The following is a 27,954-nucleotide window of genomic DNA, read 5'->3' as shown; positions in this document are numbered from 1 at the left end:
CCAATATAAAATTTAAGCAAAAAACTAAATCATGACACTACCTTTGGAAATAAATGAATCACTTCCTGCTTTGAGCTGTCAACCGCTTCTCCACCGACAGCATGTGATATTTGTAGATGTGAAACTCTAAGCTCACCTCATTAAGCAAAACTCAACCAGGCAGAGCAGCGCTGCGCATGAGGCTGTAACACACAGGGAGACACGATGCGGATTCCTTTTCTTCTCGTCACATTCGTCTGGTTTTCTACATCCCAAGCCAGCAGTGAGTACATTTCACATGTGATTGTTGTTTTGTTTAAAGCTGTGTGCCATTTCAACTGTTAATATATCAAGGTGGTGGATTATCTAGAAGAAAGTTAAAATATGTTAAGGTTTTAAGCACCACGGTGACGGAATCTCTAACCCAACGAGTAGTGTGACGCTAAAACCAGGACCAGGTCCCAAGAGTAAGTCCAACGCAACATTTTGTCTCTCCTCTTTCTCTGGAGTCAGATATGACACATCTGAGTTTGATCACCTGTCAGTCTGAGGTCCAGTGTCCATTCATCACCTGTGCCAGTTCTGACTCTTTAACTTTCTGTGTTACTTTGACAGAGCAATGTAAAGATCTCATCAGGCAGTGTCAAAGTCGTATGGCCGTTTGGACCAGGTAACTCATACAGTTGATGCTAAACTTATGCTGTTTTCAAGGAGTAAAATCTGACAAGTTGATCTTACTTTTAAAAGTTTTGGCAAACCAATTGCCTTTAAAAAGGTAAGTTAATGTCATGACTAGTCTTAAGTTATGTTTACTTTATATTTCACTCTTAACTTGACCTATAATTTATCTGTGTTTACTTAATTTTCTGAAGTTTTTCAAACATGACACAAACATGTTCCTTGTTATTGTTGAAAACTCGAGTTAACCAAGTTAGTATGACTTTAATGAAAAGTTGTATTTACTCAGTAGAATTTAGGAAACTATCTATCATACTTGACTATGGAAGGAAAGAGAGAATTGTTAACACTCACATTCACAGCTACACTAATTAACCTACACACACGTTTTGGGACTGTCGGAGGAAACCGGAGCGTCTGAAGAAAACCTGTGCAGGTACAGGGAGAACATTGAAACTCAGAAAGGTCCAAGCCGAGGTTCCAACACAGAACCATTCAGATTACCTGCCTTTAGAAACACAATTGCATTTCTCCATTTACAGCACAGTGTACAACCTTCTGAAATCATATGACTGTGTACAGTATTCATTAGGTTTTCACAGAGCGGCCTTATTTGTGTTGAACTTGAATACAACTTGCCTAAAACCAATTAATACCACGTATAATACTGTATAACTCTGTTTAGATTGCTGAATGTGTTAAATATGTGTTGACAGGTGTTATGAGGACGAAAGTGCGACCTGCACGACCGGACGCCTTTTTTCGCCAGACTTCACCCGTATGATTGTGAACTCATCACAACAGGTGAGGCTGTGTTTTGGGGCCAGTTAAAGAAAAATCGCACTGTTTATGTAACATGCACGAACAAATCAGCAAAACAGGTGTGTTTTCTTCATAATACACATTCACATACAACAGGATGTTACATTTTTCTATATGTTGTAGCTCCAGCTTGAATCATGTAAAAATCAACGTTTGAAATAATTTCCAGCAAAGTTGAGTTCCATAAATAGCCTATTAATTCTTTACTTATTTGTAGTGTATATTCGGCATGTGTAAAAACTTTTTGCATGTTTTTGTGTGTGCTTCTGTTTTTTTAGGCTGACGTGAGACTCGTTGAACACAGAGTTCAGATCCCGTCCTCGGCTCTTCGGATGAGCAGAGGAACCGTCCCCGAGGAGAACGTCGTGCTCGTGGCCTCGGTGATCAACAGCACGCATTTTACAGTGAGTGCTTTCCCTTGTGCTGATTTGCATTGATTTTCATGAAATATGTCCCCTCACAGTCACCTGTTGTGTCCTATGAAACACGAGGAAAGGTTGCTACTGTTTTATTATCTGATTTATTTCTAAATTACTTCACGGCTCCGCTGCCAATTCTATCTGTCATTTCAGCTCAGTCCCTCGCGAGGACAAGGAAGAGCACGAGGAAGAGGGAGACAGTTGCACCCGCCTGCCCCGAGGCAAGCCACTGTTTTAGATGGGTTAGTCCTGGCAGTGAGGGCAGGGAACCTTCCAGTCAAAAACCTCTCAGAGCCCATCAGGTTATTCTTCAAACACAACAAACAGGTAAAATAACTGAAACAGCAGCGCTACACAAACAGCCTGTTTTCCTCTTACTTTCCTCTTAATTTATTCACATATGTTTCAGGTGAACGGCACCTGTGTATTTTGGGAGGAGTCACAGGATGGAACAGGTGGGCTGCAGTATTTTTGGTCTGAAATAAAAGGAAGAACTCAAATTAACACATTGTGTGTTTTTTTAGGTGATTGGAGCAGAGTTGGCTGCAGCACCACCATCAACAGATATGAGTTTATTTGCAGCTGCGATCACCTGAGCTTCTTTGCTGTGCTTGTGGTAAAAGCATTCGTCATCTCATTTCTTCTGGTGAACAAAGCAGGGTAGACAAATCAAGTCTGGTTATATCACCACATGATACACCACAAACGCTGACATGTCAAGTGACGTTACTTCTCTGAGCTCTCAAAATCTTTCCACTAAACGAGAGAAATAAAGAGCTAAACACGCAACAAAATCAAGACTGTTTTCTGTCCTGGCTCCTAAATGGTAGAATGAGCTCCCCACCGACATCAGAACATCGAAACTCTGTACATCTTCCGCCGCAAACTAAAAACACACCTCTTCTGACTTTACCTTGAGTAGGTAGCACTTTAGTAGCACTTAAAATGGCACTTGCTTGTAAGCACTTTGAAGTTTGGCTATCTTGAAGAAAATTGTACTTTCTTAATTGTTGTTCTGAATTTGAACCCTCATGGTTGAAATGCACTTATTGTAAGTCGCTTTGGATAAAAGCGTCACCTAAATGAAATGTAATGTAAATATTCCCAGTTGAACATATATTCAACTGTATTTCCCCACTCGGACATCAGAGTTTTCCCACTTTGCACTTGCTCATGAACACACCATGAAAACAATATTCCACATTCAAATAGTTTAGAGGATAGTGTCTTTTTTTCAAGCTTTTTCATTACCAAAATCACCAGAGCAAAGGGATAAGGAATGGATTCATCTGCCCCAACGTACGTCAGAGTGTCCAGCTCACCTAACAGAGTAATCTAGCATACTTCTCAAGCCAAGAAGAATATCATTTTATGGTCTTTTGAAAACTACAAAAGAAAATTAAAATGGATGTGCCAAACAAAAGAACATCAAATTTCGGGGTTTTACACTCCACGTTCTATGACTTCCCATCCCACAAACAGGTGGATGCAGCACTCTATAGAGAAAAAGAGCAGAGCTTTATTTGAGACAAATCCACAGAAACTAACAGTCTGGAGTCTCCTGATGTGTCTTCGTCAGACGTGTAAATTAAGTCGTACCTCTTTTTGTTGCAGAACCCAGAATTATCAGTGGATAAACGTCATGCTGTGAACCTCAGCTACATCACCTACATTGGATCAGGACTCTCCGTCATCTTCACATTCATCAGCTTGATCATCTACATTTGTCTACAGTGAGTCTGTTTGTTTGTTCGACTTACAAGTGTTGTTCCTGCATGAAGAGTGTTGATGAACGAAAAGTGAAGTGTTTTCCTCTTCAGTCTGACACACAGAATTAGGGTCGTCTTTTTAAAGACGTGATATGTTTCACCATACTGATGTGCTTTGACAAGTTTAAGTTACACTGCGTCACTTTATACATCTTCTTGCAGAAAATAAATCATCTGCATGCTGACAGCTGTTGTCGTGCGGCGGCTGCAGCGTTAAAAACCCAGTCAGAGCCCATAACTTCAGCTCGATGTCGATGAAATAGCTTCCCATACAGAAGCAGAGCTATGGTGTGTTTGAATAGCAAGCAGCTCTCTCCTCCCACTTCCTAAAGCTTCTGACATGACTGAAGATGTTATCTGCAACAATGTTTAGATCTTAAATTCTGACTAGTCTGAATAAAATACTATTTCAAATTGTTATTACAGATAACCTTAATTACAGTTTTGATCAGAGGAACTGATGTTGCAGAAATCTGTAACGAGAAGCCCATTTTGTCATTTTGTTCCTGCCAAAGTGCTTTAACATCATCTGAAACACTTCTGAAGTCAGAATTAAAGGAAACGTGTCTCACAATTTCTAAATTGCTGAAACCATTGATCTGATAATTTCTTAAGCTTTCTTTATTGATTTTTTTTTTAACAACTACTTCTGTCACTTAATATATAAAGTGTGCACTGTTATGTCCATATTTAATCTATCATCATGTTTGCTTCCCTTTATGACTATGGCTAAACACTCACAACAACAGACTCATGTCACACAAAGTAGTGCCTTTAAGTTGTGATGGTCCTGCCTCTTATTACCATATGATAATTATTCCATACCGTTACCAAGACCAACAAAGCACAATCAGGACAGTGTGACGTCAGTACAGGAGAAAATTTGCCTGCACAGCAAAGTGTTAAATCAGCAACTAAGGAGACGATAAAACTGAACAGGAAGTCAAGTTTGACTGGTAGCAGTAATCGGGCAGGAGAACATCAGCCCAGTATCACACCAGAGTGTGTAGTACACCTATTATGTCCTTGAAATGAGTATTCCTTAGTCAAAGCTAGACAGAACTAACAGAGTGAAGTCCTCCAAAAAACCCAAGGCGTAACTTTTCTTGAAGTTAATCAAGATCTAAGTTTTCTCTTTTTTACTTTAAAACTGCAACAAAGAACAAATTGCAAACTCAAATCATTACCGAACAATACTTATCACACTCACATTACTAGTGAGTAACAAATAATGCTGAGTCACAGGGCAGGACACACCGTATTAACTTGCATCAAAGCAAATATGCAGTAAATATATTATGCCTGTGATATCAAAAGAATCAATAAAACAAATACTTAGGGACAAAAAGTGTTCAAGACAACAACGTAGAAGATAAATTGCAGCAGGAGAAGCAGTCGCATATGTTCTCTATCATGCTGTACTCAAAATAAATGTTTCTAATTTACATGTTCCCAGAGGACAGAACAACACCCGTCTGTCCAGGATGCAGTTGGTGTCACGTTTTCCTTTTTTCACGTGTGAAAAGTACACATGCATGATCGTAATCAAAGAAGGAGGTCATGCAGGTTTAAATCCAGGTTACGTAGCCTACATAACACAACCTGTTTCATGTAATGTGTATTAACTAACCTAGGTGATGTTACTTACATAAAATTGCCTGTTTTCACACCAAACCATGATCTTTTCCAAAAGCTAATCACATGGGTCCTGGTGCCTAAACCACATGCGTGTACTTGAGACACAAAACATGACACTGACACAGTATCCTGTAGCGGACCAGCGGGTGTACCGCACGCTGTGGCATGATACCGGTTTGTAACAGTAACATATGTGGGAATGCACGGGGCTCATCAGACTGTGTTTAGGTGGAAGTACCTGTCACATTCAGGGCAAAAAGAAACTGACGATGGTTTATTGCTGTTTGTCTTTTAGTCGGCGGCGTCCTGAGAAGGCCATCAGTGTGCACATGCAGCTCACAGGGGCTCTGCTCTGCCTCCACCTCAGCTTCCTGCTGTGCTGTCTCTGGGTGTGGCTGCAGAGTGACAACGAGGACAGCTGGGTTTGCCGGGTTCTGGGTCTCCTTCTGCACTGGTCCCTGCTGGCCACCTTCAGCTGGACCGCTCTGGAGGGATTCCACCTCTACCTCCTCCTCGTCCGGGTCTTCAACATCTACGTCAGGAGATACCTGCTGAAACTCAGCTTGGTGGGATGGGGTGAGTGGAGTGCGCTTCGGACCGTGTGTCTGTCAAATGCCGTCAGTCAGATCAAATGGAACTGGACTGTTCACAACTGAAAGCTTTCGTGATTAACAGTGAATACTTCAACTAAATTATTTGGTTGGTATACATTCTGCTGTATTCATGCTTTCATATTGTAATGTTTTATTTTGCATTTACAGAAACTTTTGTACGTAGCGAGTGCAGAAAGCAATGTTTTGTTGTGAGATTGCAGGATTTGTATTTCATGCTGAAGCATTCAATTCAATTTTATCGTTATAGTGCCAGGTTAAACGTCACAACACGGGTTATTTCAAGGCACTTAACACAGTGAAGTCCTTACAACAGAACTTTACAACATTATACAGAGAAACCCCAAAATGTAACAAATCCCACGTAAACGAGGAGAGAAAAACTCCTCTTTAAGGGAGAAAAACCTCCAACAGAGGGAAGGAAAAACTCCCTTTAACAGGAAGAAACCTCCGACAGAACCAGGATCAGAGGTTGAGGTGAGGTGCGAGATGAGAGAGAATTCAATTTGCATGAACACAAAGACTGGGTGATAAATATGACATTAGGAACTACATACTCCAAACTCTGAATGTCAGATATTCATGGTGTGGTAAAGATAAAGAAAGTGCGGAGGGGGGGTGCAATAATAACAATGGAGGTCTCTTGATATGCGCTTCCACTTTATCCTGGCCTTTGAAATTAATAATTCAGTTGAATAGAATTGTGACTGTTATTTTTGCAGGTTTTCCGACACTGGTTGCAGGGGTTTGTGGGATTTCAGGTGTTTATGGGAGATACACTCTGGAGCTGAAGTATGGAAACAACAATAAAACGACGGCAGAAATGTAAGAAACCATCATTACTTTGACTTTAAATATGCAGGAGGTTTGACTACTTCGCAAATACATGCTGCGATGTTCACTCTGCTTTACTCACTGCCTTCAAGTTTGGAATTTAAACATGACCTCTTTATGTTTTTCTGATGATGGCCAGTTGCTGGATGAGCAGCCAGTTCCCACAGATGCTTTTAGTCAGCTACATCACTACCGTGGCCTTCCCTTGCCTGGTGGTACTGTATAACTCCTGCATGCTGGGGCTGGTGGTGTTTAAGCTGTGTGGGCTACGAGGAGGTAAAAGAGGCTTTGAGAGGGGCAGTGATTGGAGGAAGACGAACAGAGAGGACAGGAGCAGGTTATGGAAGGACTGTGCCACGCTGCTCGGCCTCAGCTGGGTGCTGGGGTTACCCTGGGCGTTAGCCAGCACCACGTACGTTTCCCTGCCCGGGATCTACGCCTTCACGATATTCAACTCCCTGCAGGGTCAGTATGCGAACGATCCCTCATATAAAGTGTGACTTTGGTGGTTTGCTGGAGGGATTCACAGCCTGTCTTTTGTCTCCTCAGGTGTGCTTGTGTTCCTGTGGTCTCTGGCTTTGACCTGCAAGTCCCAATCTGACAACAACTCCTCAGTCAGAGACCCTTCCTCTCAGAAGATGATGACGACCAGTTTGAATAACTGAAGGTGTTGAGTGACTCAAGTCATATGCAGTTAAACACAGTATAAAAGTTAATTGTCTTGTGTTTGTATACAAAGATTATAAAAAATCATGCATCAATGATAATAATCCTTGTTAGTTTCAGAAAGACGTCGACTTGTCGAATCTCCCCGTGTTTAAACAATAACAGTGTGAAAGAGAACAAGAGAACTTGTTGGGCAGCTGAAATAAAGTGGAGGAAAACTGGACTCAGAGTTCACTGTGATATACTGTATATAAAGAGGCCATGACCTCCTATAACAAAGCAATACGTCTGGCAAGAAAAGATTACTTTTCTAAGATTATTACAGAGAATGCTGGGAACTCAAGAATATTGTTCTCCACCATGGAGCAGCTGCTCAACACTAGCCCCGCCCCCCTACAGGTCTCTGCATCACAATGTGAAAAACTAGCACCGTTCTTCAGAGACAAAGCCACTTCAATCAAAGATGCAACCATGGAGAAATTCACCTCCACCACATTAACTGAGCTTTGTAAGACTCACCGGGTGTAACTCCTCCACTTCCTGTATTGACCAACATACCTACAGCATTTTTTTTAAGCAGGTGTTCAACAGCATTTCAAGTCATGTCCTCAAGATTATAAACGCATCCCTTCAAACAGGCATTTTCCCAGATGCCTTCAAAACAGCTGTTGTAAAACCCAACCTCGACCAGCTGCAGGCCAAATATCCAACCTTCCATTTATTAGTAAGATACTTGAATAGATAGTTTCAGTGCAAATAAACTCCCTTCTTAAAGAAAACAACATCCTGGAGGAGTTTTAGGCTTTAGAGCACTGAAACAGCACTGACCAAAATAATCAGCGACCTCTGGCAAAACTGTAAATAAATAAATAAATTTAATGGCAGAGCAATAATTTCCTAAAATGAAACGAGGATGAAAAATAAATCCTGCTCGTTGGCCCCAAAAACAAAAGAGAAATCGTAGAAAAAGATCTGGGGCAACTGACTCTGTGGGTGCGATCAGAGGAAACTAGTCTGGGTGTAATCTTAGACTGTGATCTAAGTTAAGACCCACGTTAACAAGCTGACCAACATTTATTTTTCCCACCTGACAAACATAGCCGAGGTGCATCCGTTTATAAATCAGACAGATGCTGAAAAGTTGATTCATGCCTTCATTTCTGGCCGACTGGACAACTGTGATGTTACAGTTAATACTTTCAAAAGAAAGCTCAAAACATATTTGCTTTAAATCTTATGTATATGGACCGACCTTCTCCAAACATCACAGGTATGATAACAGCCCCGCCCTGAAGACCCCTGTGGGGTAATATCCGCTCATAGTCATAGCGCCCCCTGTTGGCCACTGGAAATGACACTTTTCATACTTTCACATTCTACGTCCAGCTGGTTGATCACATGAACGTAAAGTCGGGTCACAATAACCTAAACATGTAGTTGATGACATATTGAGACATTCGTTCGACTTTGTCAATGGGCGTAGCGGAAAAGTTGGATGTCTCGCACACAGGAAGTTGATGTTTAAGGTCAAAGGATGCTTCAAACCTCACATGTGACATACATCGAGTGTGGTGAGAAGATACATCTGATGTGTTTTGTGAGTCGGTGTGGCCAAACGCCTCACCAGCACCCCTTGCTGCAGACAGGAAATGAGACAAAACTAGTACTGTAACTTTAAGCGGGTATACCCGGTTCCTCGCGCGCTGCACGTCGGGGGGACGGCTTCTGGGAGGAGGCGACGCGTTGGAGTGCGAGGGCCCATACATCACTGCTTGCAGTTTTAATTTCCACTTGTATTCCTTGCGATACAAATAAAGTTTATTATTATTATTTTTTTATTTATATTTTTTGCTTCTACAGTTATCATTCATATGGTTACAGTAATATCCACTATAAACAGACAAAGATTATCAACAATTTACAGGTGAATCACTCAATAAGAAAATTAACAAAGTTGGTGTGTAGTGTCTGAATTCTTTAAACTACGTTCTGGATTGAGTAAAACAGAGAGGATGAAAATCCTACATATTTTATCTACATACACCTATAATTTACTGTTATGGCCCTGTGAGTGCTTCCTGTCTTCACCCATTGTCTGTTTAGTCAGTGCTTTGTTGTACATTGCTCTTCTATCAGTCTCACTTTGATTAGCTTGTTTGTCATCATCGTAGCCTCAGTTTTATTAATTTGTTGTGTTAAATATCCGTTCCGTCTGTTTTGTGTCTGTTTTGGGTTTTTTTACGTGAGAATTTTGCTCTGTTGGGATGGAAACGTTGCGTTAGACTTGGGAGCAACAGTTTAACCTGTTCTGCTGCACTTTCCTTAAAACTAAAACCAGATTTAGATATTGTATCTTATGTCTATTATCTTTTAAAAAATGTAGGCTTTACAAAAGCAAAACAATGTGCACAGACATGTTCAGGTACTTTGGATGAACTGGATGTAATAGTGGCAGATGAGCGCCATCTGATGGCCAAAGTCCAGGGCTCAATTTATTCATCCATTAAATGTGGAGATTTGTTTTTCACATTTTAATCGACCAACACAGATTACCAAACCATAGGACATACCCATAAATCAAAATAACATGAAGCAATATTCCATACCAACTATAACATACAGTGAATGTTTACAGTATGGCCATGTGGCTCAATGTACAGATGTTCAAGATCAATACAATTCTTTGTCGTGTTTTGTTTTTCAATTATATGCATGAATAAATTAGATTAGATTAGATTAGATTAGATTAGATTAGATTAGATTAGATTAGATTAGATTAGATTAGATTAGATTAGATTAGATTAGATTAGTTTAGTTTAGATCAGATTAAATTAGATTGCATGGATTAGATTACATTCGGTTAGATTCGATGAGCAATAATATCCATACGGGATAAATTCATATATGGGTCGATGGTTTCAACTGAACTCAAACAAATCAGCACAAAGAAAGAGATTTAAAGCTTTAAAGACAAATAAAACCAAAGTCGGCTGAATGATGAAATTAATTTGAGAGAAAACTGTAAATTATGTTTTGTGCAACAATCCTTCTGTGACTTCAGCTTTAATCAGTCAATCCCAATCAGGGATACTGGGACAACTTTCAAGGAAGATTTTGGAAGAATTTGACAATGAAATAGATGCATAATAGAACAGGTCAGACAGTCAGAGGGAGAAATAGTTCAAAAGGTTTGTTAAAAGTAAATGACTGTAACTTGATTTCATGTATTAAACTCTTATACAATTCACCCAAGGCCTGTGTAGTTACAAATGGTAAACAATCACAATACTTCACATTGTCAAGAGCAACCCATCAGAGTTGTCCAATCAGCCCACTGTTATTTGCTTTGGCCATAGAGCCCTTATCCATCACAATTAAGTCCTTAACATCAATAAATGGAATTTTTAGTGGAGAAGAAGAGTATAAATTATCTTTATATGCTGATGATTTATTATTATACATATCAGACCCTATTCTAAGTGTACCCCACATTACCCACGCTTTGTTAAGATTTGGAAAATGTTCTGGCTACAGACTGAATTTCAGTAAAAGTGAATGCTACCCTGTTAATAACTTGGCGCTTCAAATTCAGGATAACGTATTACCGTTCAAAATGTCAAGAAATGGCTTTAAATACTTGGGCTTTAACATCACAAGAGATATGCAGAACCTTTACCAAGAAAACTTTTCTTCTCTACTTGAGAAAGTAAAATTAGATCTGAAGAAATGGAAAACAATTAACTTATCCTTGGCAGGGAAAGTGAATTGCATCAAGCTGAATGTGCTTCCCAAATTCCTTTACCTGTTTCAGTGCCTTCCACTCGACCTTCCTAAATCTTTCTCTATATGTATCAACAAAGCTTTCATCTCATTTATGAATGGTAAGAACCCTCGGTGATGTGTAGAACTTCTACAGAGGCCTAAATTACAGGCGGGGCTAGCTCTTCCTAATTTTTGCTACTACTACTGGGCATCAAATGTTCAAAAAAAAAAATCTTTTGGCTTCATGCTCCAGATACAGACTGGTGTCACTATGAAGCTGGATCTTGTAGTTCAACATGTCTTACATGCCCTGGTCACTGCCAGCCTTCCAGTTTCTATTTCACATTTCACAAACGATCCAATCGTCATCAATACCCTCAAGATATGGTTTCAATTTAGACGGAACTTGGGTTTTAATTACCTTCTTCACATAAGCCCTAAATGCAATAACCACCTTTCCCCCCCAGCATGTTTTGGTCATGCCCTGCTCTGGCATCTTACTGGTCTATGATCTTTAAAACATTTTCTGAGGCTCTTAATATTGATCTCCAACCCAATGCAACATCAGCATAGAGTGACGCAGGCGTGTCTACATACGATGTATGTGTGTTTGTTTTTTTTCTTCTTTCTCTGTTCTTCTAGGTGGGTGTACCAGTGGGTGGGGTGGGAGGGATAGGGTTGTTGTTCATTTGTATATGTTAACAAAAAGCTGAAAAACAATGGAAATATTAATCAAAGTATATGTTTACTGTATTCTGTGTCTGTCAATATTTCCAAATAAAAAAACTATAAAAAAAAAAAAAAAAAAAAAAAAAAAAAAGTAAAGGACTGAAAAGTTGTCTGCCACCCTAAACTTGAGCGAACCAAACAAAACACCGGTGTACAGTTGTATAGTGCAACAACATCCACATGGTGGTCTTGTTGAAGGGGGTTCTTTGATATGGCTGAAAAAATAAAGTTGAGTATCAACGGTTGAGAGGTTATAAATGATTCAACCAGTTTTATAGAGCAGAAGTCCTGAGAGTTGTCACCACTATCAATAAGACAGGGACTAAAGAAGACTGACAGTTGAGGAGCGAGAAGGAGACAATATCTGCAGCACTGATGTCATAAAAGGCGATCATTGTTCCTCATCATCCTCAAACACTCCCAACTTCTGGTGCTGCAAATCTCCGCAGACAGCCCGAGCTGCGTGCTCATGTCATCCCTCATAGGCAGAGTCCAGTAAGAAGCCTCTGGATGTGATCTGTGTTCTCCTGTACCGACTCCGCCCCAAAATCCCATTTAGTTTTAAAGCTTCGATCTCATAGTACTCACTGACGCAGTAAGAAAATCTCTCCGATTGTCTGGGAGATTCCTCATTATAACCCTGCGATTGAACTTGTTTCTCATCCTTAGACGTACGGCTGCACACGCTTCAGCTCAGCCTCGAACAGCGTCTCCAACCCTCCGCTAAGTGTCTCTTTGAGTGAAGCCTCAACTGTGACTACAATATCAGAGGATGGCTTTCGTTCAGTCCTCGGAGGGCCGGTCAGGATGAGAAGCCTTTAGATGAGGTGAATATCGAGCTTTAAAGCTGCTTCATCTTCACATTTCTCTTCATCAGATCAGAAAGTGTTCTAGTTTTCTGTCTCTTTCTGATCTGTTCGGTGAGCTCAGCCAGGCCTCTCAACAAATCGTGTCAGAGCAGTGAAGACATGTACACCGACCGCTGACTCTTTGTCTGCAGCCTCCTCGCTGAGTTGTGCTGACTGTCTCAGCTGCTGTACCTTCGGATGTCTCTCCTGCATCCGCAGCTGAAACTCGGCCTCTTTCTTTCTTTCATTAAAATCCTTCTGTCAGCTGAACAACCTCATGTGAACCGTGCTCTGACTCGGCAGACACAGCGGATCAGTCATGCAGAACAGCTCCACGAGTTCATCTCTGCTTTGTACGTCTTCTGGTCTTCTGGACGAGCCTCAGTGAGCTGACGTGTTGTTCGGCCTGACCCTGTCTGAGCCAAGTTATTCAGGCAGGATTTAAAGGCCGTCAGTTTGATCCCACTCCAGACGTCATAGGGAACTTCTCATTTCGGTGGCCTCCCAGGTTTTCTTCACAGCTGACTGTCTGAACTGAGGAGCTGAGATATGAGATCATTGACATGCAGCTCAGGGCTTTTGACAAAAAGCTTGTTACGCACCAGATACTGATATTTTCTAATGATCCTCGAGCTCTCATGGAGGTTACAGGAGTTGTGAACACATCCAGACAGACGGGTGGCAGCTGACATGGTGATGAACACACTGGGACCAAGAACAAAGATGTTTCCTAATCAGAACTGAATTCATGAATGCTTCTTTGAAAGATAGTCATGCTTGACTATTATAATCTTATCTCAAGTAATCAATCTCTAAATGTGAATTGATGAAGGGCAATTTCAATTTCAATATGTTTAGGAAGACTGTTTTGTCAAATATACAAATACAATAATTAAATACATATTTAGGGTAGTTATCGAGGCATGAATTACACATTAATGTGCATATTTAATAATTGTGTTAGGCTACAATTTAATTGGTCAAAATGAAACACTAAAAAACAGTTCATCAGTGACACGTTGAGGACTCCGTCAATAAACGAAGGGGGACGTTAAATACTTCAAGTAAATAGTGCCGAGAAGAAAAGCACGGAGCGGGTTTAACGAGAGTCACGGAGGAGAGTCACGGAGGAGAGTCACGGTGAGTCACGGAGACCACGCGGACCTCTGTGACGTCTGCGGCACGCGGAAATAAAGGCGGGGCGAGTGCGCGCGCAGATCAGCAGCCAGACGGAGTCGGACAGACGGAGGATCGACATGGACCCAAACACCACCATCCTGCGAGTCAAGAGGAAAAGGGGCACCGACCCCGCAGACGCTTTGTTGCTGGCGTGCAAACGTATCCGGCCCGAAACGTCCCAGAGTCCGGGCGAGGCGGTTCCGGAGCCCGCCGAGGCCGAGGTGGAGAGCTCGGTGTTCAAACTCGTGGCGACCGTCGAGACTCAGGTGAGAGGCCGCCGGCTCACCGAGCCCGGCCGGCTAACGGCGGCGCAGCCGGCGGGGAGCGTGTTAAGCGGAGCTTTGGGGGACATTGGGGGGTTTAATTAGCGCGGAAAGTACAAACGTAACGAATAAGCGAAGTGAAGTGTCCGATGGCAAAGTGAATATAACTATTAAAGAGATGAGTGACGTTTCAAAACAACGTACGCTGGTTGTTGTTAGCTCATGTTAGCCACATCACGTCCCTTTAGCCTGTTAGCTCGTTCTGTTGACGTTGAACGTAGTGATGACGTCATCCCAGGCCTCGGGGACCGTTTGACTTTATTCAAATCAAAACTACGGAAGCTGTGACGTGAGAAACCATTGAAACACAGGGTCGACGTGACGTCAGAGATCATCTGGGACGTGTTGTGATACCTGCTAGTTTACTTTTTTTTTTTTTAAGTTTTAATTTTAATTTTCGTGTTTTGTTTTTTAGCACGAGGACTGGGTTTAAAAGTAGTGGCTGGACAGTGACGTTTCTGAGGGACTATTATGAACACATTCGTTTCCCCCAAACTTTTAATGAAGAGAAACTGTCTCCTTGTTTCTGTGTTGAGAGCCTAATTGACTTTCCCCCCCCCCATCTCCTCTCCCCATCTCCTCCCCATCACCTCCCCATCTCCTCACCATCTCCCCCCCATCACCTCACCATCTCCTCTCCCCATCTCCTCCCCATCACCTCCCCATCACCTCACCATCTCCTCCCCATCACCTCACCATCTCCTCTCCCCATCACCTCCCCATCACCTCACCATCTCCCCCATCTCCTCCCCCATCTCCCCATCACCTCACCATCTCCCCCCCATCTCACCACCTCCTCCCACCTCCCCATCTCCCCCCATCTCCTCACCACCTCCCCATCTCCTCCCCACCTCCTCACCATCTCCTCCCCAGGATGCTCCCGTTCAGACGCAGGTCCGACAGGCTCTGGTTCGGCCCCGCCTGGCCCACGCGCTGCGCCCCTCCGCGGCCAGTTCTCAGCGGGTGATCGGGGACCTGCGGAGCACGAAGTGGAGCACCCGGAGGGAGGAGCGCTACCGGATACTCTCCAACCACCGCGCCGGGCTGTCAAATCCAGCTGAGCAGCAAACCCCCCAGACAGACGCTTCTGAGGCCGCGGAGGAAGCCGGGGAAGGAACAGACAAATGTTGGCGTCTCGGAAAAATCCAGGTGGTGGATCTCATCCAGGAGGACGAGCGGGACCCGGACAAACCTTCTGGCAAGGTGAGCTGAGTGTGACTGGTGCTGGCTAGACGTGGCTATTACTGGAGTTTAGTCTGTGGTGGAGGTGGTGGTGGTGGTGGAGTTCACCAGACTGCTCACTGATGTGGATAGTTAGGAGGCGTTTAAAGTTGTTAGAGAGAAGAGAGAGAAAAAAAGAGGTTTTGCTGCTATTTCACTCGATAGAAACAAAAATAGACACACTGCACTTATCGTTTCCATTCATCTGTATACAAACAGCTGGATTAAACTCAGAAATGTTGGATTTCAATCACTCTCTCCAGTTTATTTCCCTCTTTGAGGTTTGATTGGTGCTCTTTTAATGATGTCATCTTGTTGTTTATTGGTACATTAGTGAAGAATTAGTAAATGTTTTGATTTGATTATTGGGACCCGTTATATTCAAGTTGTTGTTTGCCATATCCGCCCTGTAAACATTTGTTTATAAAGCGTAAAGGGCACTACAGAGGCAGCATAGTGGCTTCTCACAACAACACTCACAGAAGAACTTTAATCTCTTATTAAACTTTAAAATCATTGAAGTTCTTCCATGTTGCTGAAGTTTTGATTCTGTAAAGCCTGAAGAGTAAAAAAAAACCCGAGCAGGTTTTATTTATCTTTACTGATGTTCAATGCCAATGAATGGTTCTTATTCTTATTACTGGTAATGTGAGTGTGTGTTATCAAACTAATGATTAGCCTTATACTACAAAAGTGGCATAAAATGAACAGAAAATTAAATGGTCATATTTATCTGGATGACAATTAATCGTCAACTGAAGTTTGATGAATGTGGCGGCCCAAGAATCAGCCTGTTGTCGTGCGACCTGTTGAGCTGCTCACATTTGTTTACTCTGTCTTCATTTCCTGTTTACATCAGTTGGAAGGAGCCGATGAGGGAGCATGGATGAGAGTGATCCGGGTAATACTAATCTAACAAAGCACCTCCAGTACACAGATTAATATGTAATCCTTTTAATGGCAGTGCAAAGTGTTTTTTGAGAAGGTGGGAAGAACAAACTGTGTGTGTGTGTGTGTGTGTGTGTGTGTGTGTGTGTGTGTGTGTGTGTGTGTGTGTGTGTGTGTGTGTGTGTGTGAGAGAGAGAGAGTGACTCCGTTCCCCCCTGACATTATTAACCCGTCCTGATGTGATCAGATCACCAGTAGGCAGCTAAAAGTCATCTACTCGGGCCACATTCGTTTAGCAGTGTGTAGTTTGTGTACGCGATTCATCCTCAATGCATTCTGGGAAACATTTGAAAGACGCCCAATCGGCTGTAGTAATAATAAACGCAGCTCCACGTTCCTGAGTTCATGTCTGCTCCCATGTGTTGCCTTCATGTTCCAGCAGGTTTGTTAGTTTTGGATTTTCTTTCTTTCTTTTTTTGCCGTCCTTCTCAGTCGTTCACCTGAAGTCTTCTGACTGATCTGCTGAGTGCAGCTGAAAAGTACAGAAAGAAGATTTACTGTAAACTCGCGCTACGAAGCGACTGTTAAACCATTCAGAGCACGAGGCGTTTCAGCAAAGCCTCCTCGAAACTTATCTTTTTTTAAACATTTAAATTTATTCGGTGTAATTTCCGACACATCGGAGCCGCCGCCCGCTTCATTGATCCACAGCAGCAGATCCAGACACTCCAGAACAATGAAATATTCTGATCTGTTGCTTATGGGTCATGTTTTTAATTCGCCTACAAACTCACAGAACCATGTTCAGACACTAACAAATGTGAAATATGCCATTTATTTCTGAAACGTCAAAATAAGGCTGATGAGCAGAGACGTCTCATTTTGTCAAACGCCTGTTGCGTCTCATCCTCTCCTCGTGTCCGTCCGTGTACATTTCCAAGATGAACATTTCCGTTTTGGAGACGCGATGCCAGCTGTGAACCGGCAGCTTAAAGCTGGACGGACGAGGACGGTGGAAGACCTAAATAATGAAATCGTGTTTGTACCTGCCGGGAGAGAAGACGGGCTGCACTGAACTCTGGAACTTTTATCAACAATTTAACCAAGTTACCAAATCGGTACATATTGTCTCTCCAGCTCCCGGCTGGGATTTTGTCCCCGTCACGTCCAGCGGGGACGTAACTATAGTTTCATTCCCTCTTCTGAGGCGAGCCCCTCCAGTGTTTCCACCTCCGTGCTGATCACCGTCTGAACTCGTGAGAAAAGCACCGCGTGGAACAAAAGCTTCCAAAGTATTAAAGCCAGCCGACGCGCTGCTGTAGAGTCGGAGGTGAACATCGGACACGTTTCCTCATGTGACCAACTTCTTACTTCTTTAACTGTCCAAATACTTTTAATCCAAACGAGCGACCTGTGTGACGCCAACAATACAAATGCATTATTTGTTTACTGCTTATTGTTATGTTGCGTCGTGACTCGGTGTAAACCTGCCACACGTTGGCCTCCACACGCAGTGACGGAGTCTAAAGCAGTCTGAGCATCTCCAGCACTTTTTGTTTTTTGTTTTTTATCTCTGTGCAGAATGTCTGGTCGGGTAAATATGGATTAACGCGTTACGCCTAAAAGTCCAGACGCCGGTCATCCGCCGCCGATACCAATCTGCTTCTGTTCTCCTTCAGGCGCCGTCCTCGGACCCAGAAGTGATCCTGTGTAACAACACCAAGATGCTGCGGGAGAGTCTGAGCATATCTGGCGAGCGGGCGGGGGAGGAGCCGCGGCAGCAGGACGACGACTACGTCTACGACCTCTACTACCAGGAAACGGTCGCACCGGGCTGGATCCAGGACATCCTGTCCGTCAGGGCCTACGCCGACGAGGGAGAACTGGTGTGTGTGGATGGATGGACGGACAGATGAATGAGTGCTGAAACCGGAGTGAGTGAATGAAGACGTGGGCGAAGTAGTAGAAACCCCGTGTTTAGATCAACATGAGTCGGTCCGTGTTCCTTCATTCAGAGACGTCTGCGGATCAAACGCCTTCGGTACCGCCGCGCGTCCGGAGGAAGTGGGCGGCGGGACCGAACGTACCGGCCTGTCAGATCAACGGTTGCTGTTTATTTCAGGTTCCCGACCTCGTGGTTCACGAAGAGGAGGTGTACGAAGACGACGATGACGAGAACGAGGAAGGCAACTGGAGGAACGACTACCCCGACGAGGGGAGCGACGGGGGCAGCGACAGGGAGGAGCGCTACGGTGGTACGTATTTATCAAGAGTTCGGGACGTTTTTCAAGTTTCTCACCAGAAAACAACAGAACCAGACGAGCTTCAGGTGTTTTTAGTAGAACCGGGTTCATCGGCTCATTTCCGCTCCGGGACAGAGTCCCGACTTTTTAGTCATCGCTTGGCTTTTCATTTCCTCTTGATCAGTCAGCAGGTTATTTATTTTCCCCTCATTGCAGTATTTTATAGTCCGTCTGATTATAGTCTGGAGACTCTGAAGGATGAACCAATCAGAGACCGGTGTTCGGCGCTGAAGTGTGATGATGAGTCGGCTGTTTTTTCTGCGTGTACTTGTAGCAGCGTTAGTTTCATCCAGGCTGGGCTGATTGCTGATTGGTTGAAGCTGCTGCGACGGTTTCTAAATGAGCCCGAGGTGCTTTTGACTGCTGAGCCGACGGCATTCTGTGAAAAGTAAAGAGCTCCAGTTGTTTTTCTGACAGTCTGCTGCCTTTCAGCGCAACTTGTTAGTGAGGAAGGAGCGTTGGATCGGACCGATCTGATTGGAAACCCGGCGATACTACGTCCCGCCCACCGATAGCATTTAATTAATGACGGGATTATTATTTTCAGATGGAAAAAATGTATTGACAAAGGATTTTATGAGACTAGTTAAATGGGAGTCTATGGAGCCCGGAGGCTTTTCGGATCCAACCTCTAGTGGCGCTCGGTGGTATTGCAGCTTAAGGCACTTTTGCACCGACCTCATTTTTCGGACCCGGAAGCTACGAACCTTTTTATTTACAGTCTGCGGTCGTACGTTTTGCTCCGAAACCCACCGAGCTGTAAACAACGGAGACCCTTCGTCAATGTGAGGAGCGCGATACCGTGTTGTCAGTCCTGTCGTTCATTGGCTGACGCGTGTCATGTGTGCAGGTTACTGGGAGGAGGAGCACTCGTACAGCCAGAGGAGCTGGCAGCGCTACCAGAGGGAAGTTTTGCACGAGCTGGGCCGCGACGAAGACAACGAAGACGATGAGGACGACGAGGGCGGAGACAAATCTGATTGAGCTGCTCTCCTTCCCTCGCACCCGCTCAGTGGATCGTTCCGGTGCCCTCGACACAAATAACCCCGCACGCCTCCGTGGAGGTGAGAGTGGACGACAACGGCTGCTACAAAGAGAGAAAGTGTAGCAGCGTACGTGTAGCACGCAGCAGATTTTAATGTCAATTTGAGAAGCATCCCGGGACCAACACCGTTTCACAGATTCAATTTAATGTGCCAAAGTGTTAAAAACATCACGCAGCCTGTTGACCTGAAAGTTGAGTTCCTCTCTACTGAGCAGACGGTGGAGGAGCGGGTGTTATTTCCAGAAGGATCCTGAGTGTCTTCTTTTTGTTTTGTTTGTTTTAAACTGTGGTGGAGTGGATTTGTGGTGTGTGTGTGTGTGTGTGTGTGTGTGTGTGTGTGTGTGTGTGTGTGTGTGTGTGTGTGTGTGTGTGTGTGTGTGTGTGTGTGTGTGTTAGAAACGTTGCACATTAGTGTGGTATGCCTCGTATGCTTTGTGGTGTTAGTGAGACGTCTCGGGCCGCGCGTGGTTGCAATTTAGGGTGTTTGCATTTTGTGCACGGTAGTGTGTGTACGTACAACGGTGTGTGTGTGTGTGTGTGTTAGACTTTTTTGCATAATGTGAAAGCGTGTTGCATCATTTCTGTTGTGGGTGTGCGAGTTTGGTTCGGAATATTTTTCCCTTTTGAAGTTCAGATCGTTTCTCGGATGCTTGTTGAATTTAACTTTTTTGTAAATATGTAGATGTGTATAAATGAAAGCTTTCAAATAAACACAAAACATCTCTGTGAAATTGTCCTGCATGATAAACACAAACTGATTCATTTGAAGAATTGATTTATTGACGGTATCATTAGTTAAAACATCCGAAGATGTTCTGCAACCAACAACTGAAGAGGTCACGGTTCTGGAAAAAACTCCATTTTCTTTTAAAAGTGGAGGAAGAGAAAGGAAGGTGTAGAAATCCTCCAACTCTGGTCTGAACTGGTGATGTCGGTTTGAGGTTGAACATCGTGTGATCAACATTTCTCATGTTGGAAACTTGAATCAAGGATTCAGTCAAAGACGACACGTCTCATTTCATATTGAGTTCAACAAACTGTTTCCTCTTTATTAGACCCGTCTTCAAAAACGTTCAACACGGCTGGAGGTGGAAAAAAAAAAAAAAAAACTTTTGCGTGGAGTTCTGTTTTCGGTGCATCATCCTGCTTGTAGAGCTCAAAACAGAAAGAGAGTGTGTACGTGTAAATACACCATTTGGAACACAGTGAAAATGCCTGCTGTAAAAAAGCAGGAGTAATGATCTCCTCATGTCTTCAGATGAAGCGTGGAGGCTGAGATGCCGGATGTTTGAAGTGTACTTTACTTCAGAACAACGTGTGCAAATGTTCCAACGCTAAAGCAGCACAGCTGATAACTGAAGTGTTCGTCAGCACGATGAACACTGTGACGCATAAAGAGCAGATTCAGCCGACGGTAAACAAACCTCAGGGGAAAACAAAACGGCAAGCTGCAGGAGGTCAAATGCAAAAAAAAAAAACAACCTAAACAACAAAATGATGGCACCACGAGTTCATAAACAAACAAACAAACAAACACGAGGATGACGAGTCAACATCTCATAGCAGCAGACACGGTCTCGTCTTCCTTTTCTCTCTCGGGAGATGAACGTGAAACGTGCTTTATGACGCTGCTCACACAATCTGAGGGGAAATGGATTAACAGGATGAGCATCATCATCATCATCATCATCAGGTGTCTGATGTCACGCAGCACCGGCACACTCTCACAGGCACACACGATGTCATCGAAGGCATCCAGGACACGAAATGTTTTATAGTCGAGGTCATTAAACGGTGCGATGAAGACGTGGGACAACGTCCACAGAGTCTGAGTGAGCTCCTCCGTCTGCGGCGCTTCAACGCGGTGACCAGAGAAGTCCCGGACGGTCTTTCCCAGCAGCCTCTCTGCCGGCGGAGGTTTGCGACGTGTCCGAGGCGCTACTGGCTCGTGTCCAGCTCCGTGAGGACGCAGTAGCAGGCGTGCTGGGTGACGCGGGTCAGAGAACCTGCGGGACGAGACGACGGCACGTCACACGCTGGACTTTTCTAGAAATGACCGGGTGACGCCGGCGTTTTAAAACGTGCGGTCAACTCACGCAGGAGTCCGGTGACGACCGGCGGCCGCTCGGACTCCGGCAGGTAGACGCCCAGGAAGTAGACGGGGACGCCCGACAGGGCGATGCCGATGCCGATCAGGGAGTTGACGGTGTCGCTGTAGAGAGGGACGGCCACCAGGAAGACGGAACACAGACAGAAGACCACCGGGTACAGCAGAGACAGCTGCGGAGGGAGACGCCAGTCAACACTCGCACGGGTACTCTGAATCTGAAAGTGTTATTTGTTATAATGTGGGTGAACCTCTGTGTCTGAGGGGTTCAATGTCGGGGCGTCCCTTTCCTTTCACTTGCAAATTAAAACGCACAAATCAAAACTTCACATCTGGTTTCTACGTCATCAGCGAAGCAGCCGGCCGACGTCACGTCACGTGTACGAGTTGCGTTTGTGTTATTGGGCCAGTTATGGTGTATTAATGTACTTCAGCGATGAGTTAATATTGCAACAGAGGTGTTCTGGAAGCGCAGAACTTCTCACGTCAGCAGAAACACTGAAAACTACCTCTGATAATCTACTTTAGATGCCAGAAAAACAACAACAACATCCCGATTGTCGAGAGGAAACAATATTTCTCGACGGCTCGGACGCTGCTGCATTTGGAAACTGAAGCTGTTTCGAGGCGACCCGACCCGACTCCTCTGGAGTTTGGACGCGGTCCAATTCGAACCCTCTGGCGGTGAACGGCGCGGGAGGCCGGGTGTGTTGACGCGGCGTCACCTTGAGAGGTCGGGGTCGGTCGGGCTCCTTCCAGCGGAGGTAGATCTGGCCGGCGATGGAGAGTCCCATGAAGAACCAGTAGCTGAAGCTGTAGTAGTTGATGAGCTGGAAGACGTCCTCCACCGTCAGGTAGATCAGCGCCATGACGCACTGGAGGGGGGGAGGGAGGGGGGAACGTTACAGCTCGGTGTGAAGCTTCACGGCCTCGTTTACCAGAGCGATAAATGTGGTTTAAATAAAGGGTCTTTTTTTTTTTAATGAGCCGGGAGATACTTTTAGTTTTAGCTTCACGGCAAAAAAAATCCGATTTTATTTCCTAGTTCCAGACGGACGATAATATACTTTATATTTGAAGTTTCACACGAGTGAGAGCACTGAAGGAGATTCGTAAACAAGCCGGCTCCCCTGACAGTAAACAACAGTACGTGGATGTTTCCTGCTCTTGCGGCACCACAATTAGCACGTAACGGATCCGTGGCTTTCCTGGGAATTGTGGAATTGTTGGGTTTCTCTGTATGATGTTGTAAAGTTCTGCTGGAAGGACTTTAATGTGTTACGTAACATGAAATAACCTGGGTTGGGATTTGGTGCGAATTGAATTGAACTGAACTGAACTGAACTGAATTGAATTGAATTGAATTGAATTGAATTGAATTGAATTGAATTGAACCGGACCGGACCGAATCGAATCGAATCGAACTGAACTGAACTGAATTGAACTGAACTGGTCGTACATTGAAGATGAGAGCCGGGACCGGAGTGAATCTCTGGATGTGGATCATGGACAGAGCGTCTGGAAGGTGACCTTCACGAGAGCCCACAAAGAACAACCTGCACACAACAAACAGGAGTCGACACCACGCAGAGTATACAGACACGTGTGTGTGTGTGTGTGTGTGTGTGTGTGTGTGTGTGTGTGTGTGTGTGTGTGTGTGTGTGTTGTACCTGGATGCAGCTATAATGGAGGCGTTGAGGCCTCCATAGCAGGACAAAGCCACAGCGATGGGGATCGTCCAGCTCATCACACCCAGAGTGTGATCTGAAAAAGTCTGAGGAGCACACAAGGAACAGGAACTGGTTTACACACACACACGCACACGCACACACACACACACACACACACACACACACACACACACACACACACACACACACACACACACACACACACACACATCTTGTTCTTCATCCCACCAGCTCACCACTGCCACTGCATCACTGGCCAGTATGGCGTTGACATCCAGAACAGCGTAGTAGGCCACGTTGGTGAGGATGTAGATGATGGTGACGACGGGCATGGAGATGGCGATGGCCAGCGGCAGGTTCCTAAACACAGAGGCTCACTTCAATATTCGGACAGCTCGTACCTTCTACAGAAGAGGAACCAAAACAAAGGAAAGATGACCTTTCAGGGTTTTTGATCTCCTCTGTTACAAAGTTGAGGGTGTCCCAGCCGGAGTAGGAGAAGAGGGCGGAGTAGAGCGCCAGCGCGATGTCTCCCGGGTCTGTGGACGACCCCTGAAAGGACGATTCAAAGTTGGTCGTGGCGCCTAAGACGGAGACACAGACATTAAAGGAACAAGCAGTCAAATTCACTGTATTTGGTGGCAGCTCAGCATTGACTGAGACGCTGGCGACGCCGTGTGTTCGTGGAGTCGACCCTCTGCAGAGCCCACGAGACAAAAGGGTGAGCGGTTCGATGCTCCTCCTCGTCCGCCCGCCCGAGTGTCCTCGGGCGAGACACCGAACCCTGAACCGCTCCCGGCGGTAACGCCGTCAACGAGTGTGAATCGGCGAATGGGAAACAGTGAAGAGACGAAGGCGGCGGCGTGTGGGACGGCTGCAGACCTTCGGTCGGAGCGTGCGGTGTCTCACCTCGGCACAGCCTGACCAGGCCGGTGACGATGATGACGATGAGGGCGGCCACCTTGGCGTAGGTGAACACGTCCTGCACGCGGGTGCCCCACTTCACGTAGGCAGAGTTGATGAACGTCAGCAAGCCTGGGGAGACAGGGCGGCTTTCATCCAGATGTGCCTCCGGGACGGTGCGAACAGCTGGACGGGCTCGACCAGGAGTACTTACAGATGCAGGCGGCGGCGCCGAGCCGCGTCGCCGCGTACGGAGGCTCGCACGTCGGGAAGAGCGGCTGCACCAGGTAGTTGGAGAACGTGATGGCGATGACGGCCTGGCCGGTCGGCTCGATGATCAGCAGAGACGTCCACAGGCGGATGAACGCCACGAAGCCGCCGAACGACTCCAAGATGTACGCGTAGGAGGCCCCCGATTTGGTGACGGTGGTGCCCAGCTCGGCGTAGCAGAGGGCCCCCACCACGGAGAACAGGCCCCCGACGGCCCAGATGACCAGCGACAGCCCGTAGGAGGCGCTGTAGACGAGCACGCCTTTAGGGGAGACGAAGATGCCGGAGCCGATCATGTTGCCGACGATCAGGCTGACTCCGTTGAGCAGCGAGATCTCCTTCTTCAGCTGCATGCTCTCTTTGGGCCGCTCCTCCTCCTCCTCCTCCTCCTCCTCCCCCCCGCCCCGCCGCCGCCGTTCATCTTCTCCGATTCTTCCCGGTCGGCCGCGGCGCCGTCGTCTCAGGGCTGGACCGGCGGTGGACGACGCAGCCCGTCCTCCCTCCCTGCAACAACCTGTCCAACGGATTCACGAGAAGAAAGTCATTCGTAGTGGAAAAGAAGAGACAGATAACAGAGAGGTGGAATCAATGATGTCAGAGGGGAAACATGGTGTCTGATGTTCTGACGTGGACATTGTCCTGGATGGGAGTTTTCAGCGGGGGGAAAGGCTCACGCCTGTTCCAGTGTTCGATTTGCCGTCTTGATATTCATCGGGAGACATTTTGGGGGATTTAAGGACCAGAAACCATCACAACATAGTTTTATATCTCCTTCGTCTTCTCTCTGGAGCTCTTCGAAGGACATGCTGTTTAATGTCCATGTCGGCGCGTCGACATGACCCTCTCTCCTGATTGGCCGACAAACCTAAAATTGACTTCCGTCCCCGGATTCCTGCCGTCCCCTCCCCCCGTCCTATTGTCCCCCTTTTTTCCATCTGCCCGTTAACGGAGCACGGCGTCGCAGCAAAGGCGAAACACCTCCGACCCTGTTTTTATTTCAATAATTAGAGCTGAATCACGGAACCGAGGAGTCAAACAGACAAAAGACAGCAGCAGCTTCGTCTGAAGCTCCAAGTCAAAGCGGTGCTCGTGTCTCCTGACGAGCTACGTGGGACGCCGCTGCGATTCAGACGCGTGCGTGAAGTTGTGCGAGTCGACCTGTGAGATGCTTCACGCAGCTCAGTTAACACTCCTGAAGACGTAACAGGTCGACCTGATCATACGTCACCTGCTTTTATTGTTTTCAGACTAAACTGAACACACAGGAGGAGCAGCAGCACTGGAGCTCTGAGATGTTGTTGTTGTTGTTGTTTTTTTTGATGTGGCTGTGATGTTCTGGGTTTGAACTCGACCTCTGACCTTTTGCTTCACCCTGCTCTCTCCTTCAGGGTTTCTAATAAAGACTCAACACACAAAGACGTAACTTTAAAAGTGAAACAGAAGCAGAATGGCAGCTGATTGGTCGACGTTGTTCAAAGAGTCCAAGTTTCTCCGTTGTTGTTTTGTTTTATCAAAAGTGAATATTTGGGGGTTTTGGACTGACTGTTCAGACAAAACAAACTCTGGATCTGCACCAGATTTCAGCTTTCAGAGATGGCATCAGGCCTCGTTTTATTCTTCTCATCGAGTGTGCGTGCACACGAGCATGGATGGATGTGTCTGACAAAGAAAGATCGTTGTCTGGAGCTGTTTTCGACTCCCTCAGTAGCCACAGACGGGTACGTGACAGTGTGGATCGGGGAACAGAATGAAAACTGGACCAAACCTCAGTTCTGGCTTTAAACACAATACATACTTCATTACAAAGTGAGCTGAAATGGCACAGGAAGACATTACATTTTAATATTTGAATCCCAGAGAGTTTGTGCTCTAAAATGATGCTTCAAAAGCCCCTGGTCATCTCAGCAAGTACAGCAGGGAGGGTCGTGCTGAGTCAGCTGCTGCTCAGCTGGGTTTGATCGGCTGATGTCGGTGTCCAGCCCGGATCCTTCTTTTTCCCGTTTGCCGCATGATAATAAATATGAATTAAAACATCTGCTGACGTCACCCAGCAGCCGGTGTTTTCTCCCGAAAACAACCGGTGTCAAGTAACACGGAGTCACTACGTCCCACTTCCGCTTACAGCTTTCAAAATAAAGCCACAAACACGTCGGTTCAGTTGGACAGATGAAACAAACATACGTCGCATGACGCTTTTACGAGCTACGAGGTCATTTAGTGAGACAGTAGCAGATATTAAAAGAAAATACCTGCGTGAAAGCTTCCGTACAAATAACGCAGGTAAACGAAGCAAACCATACAAAATGTTAATAGATCTTATCAAGAGGCCTATTTCACCTCTCCGGTTATAATAATGTTAGAATATATAACATATGTTATCTTATTATCACCCAACACGGAACATATGTCCACCGTCAGCTTTACTTCATAAAATGACCCAGTGTCAAACTGTCAAACACCCACATTGAAATGATCCATTTCTGACGCTGCTTTCCTTTTGCATGAAGCTGCTCACCTCCTGCTGAGTCGGCTGTCTGCGGGCGACTTGACGCGGCCGCCGACAAACACGCTTCCCTTTTGTCCCGTTTCTGTCTCTAAATTCAGGAAGTCATTTCTTCATGTTAGCAGAAACTGAACCTGCTCAGCAGCAAAAAGTTCCAGGTTGTTGTCTCCAGTCGTGCCTGTGCTGCTCGGTCCTCCCGTCCAGCGGCTTTGACAGGCGGCCACCGCGGGGTCCGCGAACAAAGGCTTTAGAGAGTGGCCGCTGCTGCGCGACACGTCACGTGACGCCGCTTCGCTGCAGCGCATCGTGACCGAACAGCGCTGAAACATACTATACACATGTGTTCACTGAAACCTACTGTACACATGTGTCCACTGAAACATACTGTACACATGTGTCCACTGAAACATACTGTACACATGTGTTCACTGAAACCTACTGTACACATGTGTTCATTGAAACCTACTGTACACGTGTGTCCACTGAAACATACTGTACACATGTGTTCACTGAAACATACTGTACACATGTGTTCACTGAAACATACTGTACACGTGTGTCCACTGAAACATACTGTACACGTGTGTCCACTGAAACCTACTGTACACGTGTGTTCACTGAAACCTACTGTAAACATGTGTTCACTGAAACATACTGTACACATGTGTCCACTGAAACCTACTGTACACGTGTGTTCACTGAAACATACTGTACACGTGTGTTCACTGAAACATACTGTAAACATGTGTTCACTGAAACATACTGT

The 27,954-nt window shown here is 45.3% G+C and overlaps 3 protein-coding genes across 3 annotated transcripts; 2 read left to right on the top strand and 1 right to left on the bottom strand.

Annotated features, from left to right (window-relative positions):
- The first annotated feature begins 173 nt into the window (after positions 1-173).
- On the top strand, positions 174-8,492 carry adgrg3 (adhesion G protein-coupled receptor G3). The gene is made up of 12 exons (XM_069709832.1): positions 174-262; positions 595-649; positions 1,374-1,461; positions 1,758-1,883; positions 2,052-2,225; positions 2,308-2,353; positions 2,423-2,514; positions 3,513-3,631; positions 5,601-5,881; positions 6,639-6,741; positions 6,890-7,215; positions 7,300-8,492. Exons 1-12 carry the CDS (start codon positions 205-207, stop codon positions 7,413-7,415), a joined length of 1,584 nt encoding a protein of 527 aa, XP_069565933.1. The 5' UTR covers positions 174-204; the 3' UTR covers positions 7,416-8,492.
- Positions 8,493-13,946: 5,454 nt separating this feature from the next.
- slc7a6os (solute carrier family 7 member 6 opposite strand) lies at positions 13,947-20,445 on the top strand. Its single transcript, XM_069709871.1, has 5 exons — positions 13,947-14,200; positions 15,131-15,460; positions 18,046-18,252; positions 18,489-18,621; positions 19,520-20,445. The coding sequence occupies exons 1-5, from the start codon at positions 14,012-14,014 to the stop codon at positions 19,651-19,653; spliced, it is 993 nt and encodes a 330-aa protein (XP_069565972.1). The 5' UTR covers positions 13,947-14,011; the 3' UTR covers positions 19,654-20,445.
- A 292-nt stretch (positions 20,446-20,737) lies between these two features.
- On the bottom strand, positions 20,738-27,448 carry LOC138627493 (Y+L amino acid transporter 2-like). Its single transcript, XM_069709869.1, is given in 11 exon segments — positions 20,738-21,720; positions 21,811-21,994; positions 22,547-22,696; positions 23,281-23,377; positions 23,492-23,595; positions 23,749-23,872; positions 23,952-24,096; positions 24,422-24,547; positions 24,630-25,080; positions 25,083-25,199; positions 27,201-27,448. Coding segments are annotated over 10 exon segments (1,473 nt in total). The 5' UTR covers positions 25,107-25,199; positions 27,201-27,448; the 3' UTR covers positions 20,738-21,652.
- Positions 27,449-27,954: the final 506 nt, after the last annotated feature.

The sequence above is a fragment of the Brachyistius frenatus genome, unplaced genomic scaffold, assembly GCF_029030835.1.
Source record: "Brachyistius frenatus isolate BFR_SWC_R1_liver_20210118 unplaced genomic scaffold, ASM2903083v1 Contig_86, whole genome shotgun sequence".
Classification (NCBI taxonomy): Eukaryota; Metazoa; Chordata; class Actinopteri; family Embiotocidae; genus Brachyistius; species Brachyistius frenatus.
Note: the sequence above shows the minus strand (reverse complement) of the source record. Positions and strands in the feature narration are given on the sequence as shown.

Coding starts and splice junctions, on each gene's coding strand:
- adgrg3 (XM_069709832.1), top strand. CDS start 205: ATGCGGATTCCTTTTCTTCTCGTCACATTCGTCTGGTTTTCTACATCC. Junction 1,884..2,051: donor TCAACAGCACGCATTTTACA/GTGAGTGCTTTC, acceptor CTGTCATTTCAG/CTCAGTCCCTCGCGAGGACA. Junction 2,354..2,422: donor GGAGTCACAGGATGGAACAG/GTGGGCTGCAGT, acceptor GTGTTTTTTTAG/GTGATTGGAGCAGAGTTGGC.
- slc7a6os (XM_069709871.1), top strand. CDS start 14,012: ATGGACCCAAACACCACCATCCTGCGAGTCAAGAGGAAAAGGGGCACC. Junction 18,253..18,488: donor ACGCCGACGAGGGAGAACTG/GTGTGTGTGGAT, acceptor TGTTTATTTCAG/GTTCCCGACCTCGTGGTTCA. Junction 18,622..19,519: donor CAGGGAGGAGCGCTACGGTG/GTACGTATTTAT, acceptor TCATGTGTGCAG/GTTACTGGGAGGAGGAGCAC.